The sequence below is a fragment of the Antrostomus carolinensis genome, unplaced genomic scaffold, assembly GCF_000700745.2.
Source record: "Antrostomus carolinensis isolate BGI_N321 unplaced genomic scaffold, ASM70074v2 scaffold4552, whole genome shotgun sequence".
In the NCBI taxonomy this organism is placed as follows: Eukaryota; Metazoa; Chordata; class Aves; order Caprimulgiformes; family Caprimulgidae; genus Antrostomus; species Antrostomus carolinensis.
Window position 1 is genome coordinate 43,786 of NW_010300118.1, and position 9,573 is coordinate 53,358.

General features: G+C 38.7%; 1 protein-coding gene across 1 annotated transcript in view; it reads right to left on the reverse strand.

Annotated features, from left to right (window-relative positions):
* The window catches only part of LOC104521114 (triple functional domain protein), a gene marked incomplete at its 5' end in the record, with an annotated part of 134,226 nt that overhangs the window by 24,613 nt on the left and 100,040 nt on the right, over positions 1-9,573 (reverse strand). The window contains 4 exons of the mRNA XM_010163014.2: positions 1,359-1,425; positions 2,151-2,299; positions 4,445-4,540; positions 8,611-8,781. Coding sequence (XP_010161316.1) covers positions 1,359-1,425; positions 2,151-2,299; positions 4,445-4,540; positions 8,611-8,781 — 483 coding nt within the window. The remainder of the gene's footprint in view (positions 1-1,358; positions 1,426-2,150; positions 2,300-4,444; positions 4,541-8,610; positions 8,782-9,573) is intronic.

The window sequence follows — 9,573 nt, forward strand, 5'->3', positions numbered from 1 at the left end:
ACCAAAAACCTACTTTATAACATAAAGCATAGACATAAAAGATCATTAATTTGCTTGAGGTTGTCTGCACAAGACTGGACAGTGCTAGAAAGACGAATTCACTCTAGCTAATTTAGCCTGCGTGAACAGGCTCAAAGCATAGAGGAAACTTCTTCAGCCCTTCTCCTTATTGTCTGAAGCAGCTGCAATGCTTTGCCAGGTAGGGCTGCTACCAAGTACAAGTCAGACCCACTGAACAGGCTTCTGCGCCCCTTTGCTCAGTGTTTGTTATTTCAGTCATCCACAGTGAGCCTACACCAAAGCGCGCTGAGGAAGAAAGCAGCTGCACTGCATATGGGACCGCACTGCATGGACTCCTGCTTATGGTATGAGCAAACTGAACACCAAAAAAAATGAACATCAATTCTATTAGCAAGCATTCTGGCTGCAATAAAGTTCCTTTTACATTTTCCCACAGTCCCATCTTCTCTTTTTTGGTGCATATATACTCATCTCCCTGTGCAACTCTATCACATAAGTCAGAGCTGTGAGTGTTTTTAAATTTTGTAGTATGCATGCAACTTTACTCCTTCTATTTTTTCCTAATACTTCTATTGCTAATAAGCCAGGTCTGGTTTTACTTTCAAAGTTTATGTTTTGATGTCTAGCATGTTCTTCAGGAATTATTTTTCTAGTTACAAAAATACTGCTTATAGCCTTCTAATGCACCAATGCACCCTTTAAATACTGCAAAAAGTCGATCACAATGTCGTTCTTTCTTTCTCTCCCTCCCTCTAAAACAAAGTTTAAGAATTCAACTTTGTTAGGTCGAAATTCAGTCGTACTCATTCTCTCTACTCTTCTAAATGCATTTTGTTGGTATCTGAAGACTGAAGGGAGATGTGTGATGGTATCTCATTTTACAGAAGGGGAAACTAGGAAAGCTAAAAGAAGCCTAGCAGTAGGAGAGGAAGCAAGTCTTTCAAATCCAGGATAGTTGCTCTATATGCTGAGCTACAATGCTTTTTTAAATTCAGTTGTGCTACATAAGTCCATCTAGTCTAAGATACCATTAAGCCACAATTAGTGATCTTAAAAAACGACAAAGAACTACACTCCTCAGAAGAACAATAAGGTGCACACAATAACAGGAAGAAAGAAAGGAGTAAGATTTGATGCAATATTTCTAATATGTTAAAAGCCTGCAGGAGGGAAAACTCAGAATACAGACATTCACAGTTGCAGTTTCTTCCTGTGTTTTGTTTTTTTTTTTTGTTTTGTTTTTTTTTTTTTTTTTTTTTTTTCTTTTTTTTTTTTTTTTTTTTTTCAGGGGGAGGGTGGGTGGGGTGGGAAAGAAAGAAAAATGAAAAACACTGTACCTCAACTACGTAGCCCAGATCTCGTACATAATCTCGCTCTGTCTCCACTAGTTCCTGTAAGACATAGCTACAATGGAAAGAAAACGGTGAACACACAAGTCATTAAAAAATGAAACAGATTCTTAAAGAGAATTAATGGCATACAACTTTTCACACATTTGCAGTCACATATGTTTGGTAAGTAGAGCTTAAGAATTAATGTGTATTATTTCTAAGCAAGATGCTGCTTTGACTTTGGAACTGGAGCAGGCTTGCTGCTGTTTATCTAAAGTCAGATGTTTTCTTACATATGTAATTAAAATTAAACATTTAACTATTGTTTAAAATAAAATGCTATTATGTCTCTCGTCTGGAGCCTCAAGTATATGAACTGTTATTTCTACCCACAGACTTAAATAATTTTGAAACCAGGCATGTTTTTGTTCTACTGTGGTAACAGTTACTAGTACTTAAAGAAATTAAGAGTATGGTGGAACAGGACAAAAGGAATGACCAGATTTTTGAAGCCTAATAGCCCTCTGAGCATCTAAAGATCAGCATCTAACCGAGACTGACATGTGACAGAAGTCATAGACAGGTAGCACTAAAATGAAAAATAGGAAATTGAAACTGCAACTAATGTTTGAGAAAAATAAAATTTTTGCACAATGTTACTACATGCCTGACACCTAACACAAGCCATTTCCCTTTCCAACTAAAAGCTTCTGCTGCCAGTTCAAAGTAGATATTTTTTAAACATTTCATTTCTCTCTTCAAAATATTGTGAAAAATGGAGTGAAACTATGGTCTTACTGTCGTCTTTTTAAGGAGCTGGATTTCCTTTCTTCCATCTCATCTATGGGTGACGAGGAGGAGAGAAGGGAGTTATCTGAAGGGTTGAAGGATGGACTGCTGCTGTCACCTTGATCCACCAACAAGGAACTTGGACGGTCCTCCAGGGCCTGAGAAGGTGTTCAAGACAGACAGAAACAATTATTTACTTCCCCTTTATTCCCAAGACACATTTACATTCAGCTGTATATGGGAACCTATGTGAGATTAATTACTGTAGTGTATCTCGGCAAAGGAGGCCTCAAGCTTCCAGGAAACCAGCCAACAACTTGGCTTTCCAGGACAGATAACCTAACCTTATAGAAGCACATCTGAGATATGTCAGTCTTTCCGCCACAGGGAAGGAAAGGAGTTCAGTTGGTTTCAGCAGCAAGGGCTAAAAGTCAGACTATCCTGCTGAGGATGTAAGTACTTCTACGGTGGAGGCTACGCAGGTGTGTGCTTACTGACGGGGACTATATTATGTTTGTCATACTTTAGTTCTGGCATATGCACGTTACTTTCAAAAATAAACAGGACATCTTTAAAGGAGATTCTTTGGTTGTTATATTTTTTAACACAACAGAAGTGGCACTCTTTGTCAGTCATTTGTTTATCATATTAACTAGACGAAATACCGACTCATTGAAGAAAATAATGACTTCTACACTGTCAGTGTTGCTTTTGAGTGTCATGACTGTTCAGATCCTAGGAACAAGTCCCTGTCTATTCTACCAGATATACTGTCTCCCTTGCATGGACCCCACAGTCTTCTGTTTGTATAAAAGATGAAGAAGCCATGGGAGAAATAATACAAACAAGCTCCTATGAAGTATTTATTGGAATTCTTTAATTCAAGCCCATAATCTTGGATCAAGCTAGAGTTATGTATCACATTTTCCTTGCAAGTGGTACAGCCTTTAATGCAGGACACATGTACTTCACCAGGGTGGGGTTCAGCTGTAATCTTTTTCTTTCCATAAAAACCCAATAATGATATGACTGGTCCAAAAATCTGGGGAAGCTGATCCTTGGCTAAAATTGTGAAATGAGAACATCCCCACCAGGGACTATACGCATGGATCATTAAGTTATATCCACTGTTAGGCTGCCTGAAAGACTCATGGACTGACAACCTTTCCATTTACAAAAGACTCTGTTGAATTTTCCCATAGATTACTTCTTATTCAACTTTCTGGTGCAAGAGAAGTAAAAATCAAAGTTAATACTTGAAGGGAATGCAGCAATTATTTCATGCAGTAATGTACATGAAGTGTATGTCTTTCTGAATGAGGAAATATAAAATACACATTAAAATTTCTCATTCTGAAATTCAACGCTTTTAAAATTCAGAACGAGCCTGGGAAATACCAAACTTTGGTAATATGGGGCTGCCATGCTGCAATTCTCTGTCGTTTTCACAGTGGCACTTCTACTAAGCCCAACAGGGCCTATGTTGCAAAAGCCAGATTTAAAGGTTTTGAGAGAATCACAGAATTGCTGAGGGACCTCTTGAGACCATATAGTCCAATGTCCCTGCTCAAACAGGGTCAAGCTAGAGCAGTTTTTCCAGTACTGGGTCATGCTGAGTTTTGAATTTGAAGGAAAGTCTTCTTGGAATTAACTATATATCCTATTCTTTGTCAATGAGCATCTTCAGAAACACAAAAACTTTAAAACACAGAAGCTTAAAAAAGCCAACACAAATTCCTCCCACTTAATTTGTTAGTAAACACTAAGAAGCAAGAAAAGAGGAACTAACATGCAAAATGATCTTTTTACTCTTTTACTTATTTCTTCATCATTAAGTTGCCTAAAGAGCAGCTAGATAGCACAGATGCTTCTGTGTGAGGGTTATCCGCTTTACTGTTGAAACTTGCAAGATTTGATATAAATTTAGTTTCAGGGATTCTTCTCGTAAAGGTCTATCAGGCTAAGATCTTGGATTTTGCATTCATTTTACTAACAGGGCATTTTCTTTTTAGTAACAGGATACAAATTTTCTGCCATCTCCGACATACATATCCTGTTATCTCCTCTCCCTCTTATTCATTATGTGGAGAAGCTTTTTGCTTATCTACATAGCCATCCACTTGTTCAGTAAGTGCTTTTACAAAAGAGGGTGTACAAAATGACCTGTACACCAATCCAGAAAGTAACTTCGGAAACAGGTATCAAGTTTTACAAGTCAAACACATGCAGCTTTTCTTTGAATAGAAAGTCTGGACATGAAGACACAACTTCTTTAAACACATGCATCTGCCAGTCTGCCTCACCATTTTACTTTTGACGAGCTCTTCAATTGCACTGACTAGTTCTGCAGCACTGGGTGTTTCGGAGCTGGTTGGCCGCACCAATAATCGAGAAGAAGTCTGTGCAATGACACAAAGGAAGAAGAATACCAGAGTTAGCTTGGTACTCACTCAAGGATCACGAGACTTCCTTCACTTCTCTCTCTGACAAATGTACCAAACAATAACTGTCAGTATAACCTAACGTAACACTAAGATCATCCCTTCCAGCTTGGGCAACTGGAATTGGAAATTTTAAGTAACCCCCACAGAAGTTAAATGCTGGGATAAAAATTCCTGTTCCTCCATGCAACAGAAGTCAAGGGAATATCTTTAATCTTGTTGATTATGACAATGTCTGACAAATAGCTAAAAAAAAAAAAAAAACCAAAACTGCCTGAGCAGACCCAGTGGACAACAGTTTGTTAACATATTTTATTGCTGGTTAAACAAAGCAACAACTGCAGAACAGTAACAGAACCAAGAAGACACGAAATAAAGGAGGAAGCAATTGTTAAACTAAGAAAAAATACACCAGTAACTCAGGGGCATTTACTTTTCTAAAGGAGCTGGGGTATATTGCCCAGATTCAGAGGGGAAATTGAGCTCACCATTCCTTGTGCCATCCATTTTCCCCAATGGTATGTGTAGAGCACAGAAGATCTCTGGCCTCATAAGCTATAAAATGCCAGTTTATAGATACAACTGGAGGTAAAAGGTGTTCACAGTAAAGGATTCTGGGAGAGGGCCATTACATTCAGCCTCAGTAATTTGCAAACAGAGTTGTTTGCATATTACATTTACCATTAAATAACTGGAAAGTGGAAACAGGGTGTAATATGAACCTTACTTCATATTACAAACAGCACAGTGAACATCATGCAGCACAGAGGAAGCTGTCCTGCCAATGTTTCCAACAAACTGGACAAAGAAATGGCACGTGTAATGACTTAACACAAGAGGTTCTGCTTAAATCAAGCATGGGTGTAACAAGGCTCCCGAAAAGTCAATACAAAAAAAAAGCATATACAGATTTTAGGTAGTTTGCCTTGTATTTGCCTTATTCGGAAAGGAAAACAGGGATTGGGTAAGCAAACGAAATACAGAACAACTTTAAATGGAAAGATACGGGAACTGAGCCAAAGCAGAGACAGAACACAAGTTAACATAATGCTGCATCAGAGTTTACAAAAAGAGAAAACAAAAAGCAAAAATAATTAGTTTCATATTAACATAACCAATCTTGAAACTTTAATACTGCTTATCCAAAAATTAAACACAAACAACTTGTAAACTGCCATCAAATGCAAATCCATGAAGTGTGCAATGATTCTACTGAACGGAAGAATGCATACTGTGCAGATGAGCTCTTAGGGAAGAAAATGGTTGTGTTATTCAGTGATACTAGACAGATCAGCATGGCCTAGCACATGATGTTTGCATGCACACAAAAAACTGAGCAATCCCACAGCTAGCATGTCTTAGGTTAGGCAATTGTATGCTCCTGGAATCTGACTGTTGACCATGTTTTCCAAAGCTGTACTTGTATGTGGGTTTTCACTTTGGATGTGGAGCTCAGCTGAGCCTTACAAAACACTGGCAGCGTTGGAATCAGACTCTGGTCAAGGTCCCTTCTCTCTGTTATTGCTCTACGGCAGTATATGGGGTCTGACTGCTGGTAAAACTTCTGAACTGGTTGGTTCCCAGTTCATGTGGTTATATCACATAATATCTGAAAAAGAAGGAGCTGCATAAGAAGAAGTCTGCCTGCTGACCTTCCTGATGATGTACTCTAGGAGCAGAATACAGCCCTTGCCTAGAAAACAAGGAAAGGTGGAGGGAGCAACTGAGCACACACAGATACGAGATGCTGCTGGAGCCTACAGCGGGCTGGGTAGGGAGGGAGAAACTCAGCGAGCAAGGAGTTTCCAGCATGAAGTGCAGACCAGGAGCCCGGGAGAGGAAGAAATGCTTGCAGTGAGGCACAGATGGAAGCCAAGCCTCTGAGGTCACAGAAAGGAGGATACATTCTTCAGGATCCAGGGGAGCTGAGCAACCCAAGAAACCACTGAGCGTGGCTGGAATGTGAAGGAGGACTCCACCCAGAAGGCAGACAACCGGAAATTTGTTTGCAAGCCTTTTATTAATCAGCAACTCCATCAAAAGAGCCAACTGACTTCTGCTGGGCAAAACTTTGCTCTGGCTTCGCATGTCTGTGTTCCAGTAAAGCATTTGCTTTAGGTACTGGAAATTGGTGGTATGTCTTGCTGTGTGGACTTCAGGGAGGCACACGCCATCTCCTAGGCTACCACACGATGGGACTTTTTTGCCTCCCACCACACAGTAAGACAGATACTGCACAAAAAAAATGTACCCCAAAAGAATCACAGTTTACATGTTTTGAAAAATTACGGTATAATATTAACTGTCCAAATATTAACTTCTCAGAAGTCTTCTCTAGAATGCAGTTTAAGCTACTTTAAAAACTGCCTCAACATGTTTTTACTGCAGTGGGTGCATGTTAACCTCTGAAGAAGTGAAAATAAAATTTACTGGGGATTGAAAGGTACTCAAAACCTCTTACTGCAATGCGTTATGGGTCCTACTTTGCACTAGAAATACAAAAGGGAATGGACACTAACTTATAAGGATATCCCTTCACATACTGTTCTTGCTGTGTAAAAAGAACTATGTAAGCAAAAGCCATTTTTATCTCAAGAACTTTTTATAAGGCTTTAATTTTTTTTTTTTAATATCACTGAAGGGACATGCAAATACAGCAGCTTACCGGCACAAACTTTAACATGTTTTCACCCACCTTATTTTTATTCTATTTCTAAACCTCAAACGGAGATAATTATTTTCTAGCAATAAAATATTCTCTCATGTCTAAACATTGGCACAATTTTAAAATGCCTATTTTTGCCTGTTTTGTTTCAGGAATATTTCACAACATATTAACACCCCCAAATAATATAGTACACTTTCTCAATTCGGAAAACAGGCAGGAATTAAAGACACAGAGCATGGAGGCAAGCCATTTTGATCCTACAAATGATAGCTTCAGGGATGATTGAGATCCCCACTGAAAGGTGGTGGGATAAAGGATGAAAAGAAAAAAAAAGTCAGTAAGATCAGCCAAAGTTATCAATAACATCTACATGACTCAGAACAGTGCGTAACCAGACACAAAATTCACTAACAAAGTTTATGATGTAGATTACAATGGCTAAAAAATTTTAAGCAGTAAAATGGGAAATAAACAGTGAATGTGAGTATTTGCTGCCCAAGTCCACACTGTTTCTGCCCTAAAACTCTTCTATTTCCAGGATTGATAGTTGTCCCCTAACCATTTGGTCCAGGTTGAAAGGTGAAATAAATCCTCTCAATGTATGAGCATCACAACATTTAAGAAAAACAGATCATATGCAAGCAAGATCTCCTTCATCCAGTTACCACCTACATCCAGAACTGATGAAATTTTTTACCCTTAATTTTAATATGCCTTTGTTTGCAAAAACCAACTGGATTATTACCCTTATTTGGACATCAATATCTTAGTACACCTGCAAAAGCACAAAAAAAAAAGAGAAAGGAAACAAGCTATGCTGCTCTACAGAAGCACCTCAGAGCTGATGTGAACAGCTCTTGCTGCTAAGGCATGTACATAGAATATTTTTTTCCCACTGAACTGACACTATGCAAAATAGTAGGGCTTGTTGAACAGTCTATGATCTAAAAAGGTTATGTACAACTATTAATTTCTCCAGATAAAATACTATGTGCAAGTAAAGTTTAACTTAAGTACTTGAAAGTATCATTACAAAACAATTAAATTCTAATAAAATTGGCACCAAATAAATAGGTGCCATAAAAATGGCACCTATTGAACAGATGTAAATAGGCCTGCAAACAAAGCTGCCCATTTCCGCATTTAAAGTGTGAGCAGAAAAATTCAGAGATGTGTTTTAACTCACACTTTTTCCACAGGAAACCCTTTTAATGTTGCCTTAAGGGGCATAGCAATAACTTCTGTCTACCATAAAGCTGTATTACATACATTTCAGAGACTTTTGGAAAAAAGAAGAAAGCATTGTGCCAACAGAGATGTTATCTCAATATGTGAAGCCTTCCCCGCTTCCTCCTCCTACCTTATCATCCTGTGAGTCAGGCTGGAGAAGACTATGTTGCTGAATTGCCATTGGAGGAGGAAGTGGTACAGCATCTGCTCCCTCTTCACCTTCCTCCTCTCCGCAGCTCTGCATGCCTGAAGAGGATGACTTGGAGAGGGTGCCACTGCTCAGCCCCTCGTTCCGACCTCTCTGTAAACAAAATCAAGACATTCAAGCTCTGTCACCTCTTCAGCAGCACAAAGCTTGTTCAACATAAGCTTCTCTTAAACAAATCTGTACTGTAGATTCATCTCTCTCCCAAGTCGTCAAGATGATCCCACAAACGTTGCAACTCCTCAGAATGGCAAAAAAGGAGATGACAAAGATAATGCTTTCAGTGTTTGGTGAAAGCAGATGGATTGAGATACTGAGAACAAGACATTCAGCTTGAAATTTACTACAGTAAAGTGTTACCAAAGCCATGCTTGCTTTCCAAGTTCAGTTTTGTGAAGAGTCACATTCCTCTAACTTAGAAACTCAAGAACTTTGTATCTGAAGTACCAACCCTCACAGCACAACTTATAAAGGATATAAAAAGCCCCTTATTACGACATGAAGTATTTCGTCAATGATCCTTTCTGCCCCAACCCCCTTAAAGTAGTGAGAGCAGACTGCTTGTATAATTTTTACAGTTGTGTTGAAAGACAGTCCTTCCAATTACACAAGGAACTATGATTTCAACTAGTTAAAGTTTAATGTAACTGATCTCTCAGGATAATTTAACTATCTTTAAAGGAAGACAGCATAGATGGTTATTGTTTTTTTCTGACTTTAAGGCACTGGCCTTACATTTTCCCTCACTCACTGCAGAATAACAGATATATCCAAAACAAAGCTACAACTGCATCACAGAGGGTCTCTTTCTACAGCCTAATATTCAAAGACAGAGGCCAATATTCTTTCCTAAACCACGTCTCCCAATTCACTATGCTGCCAGGTCTC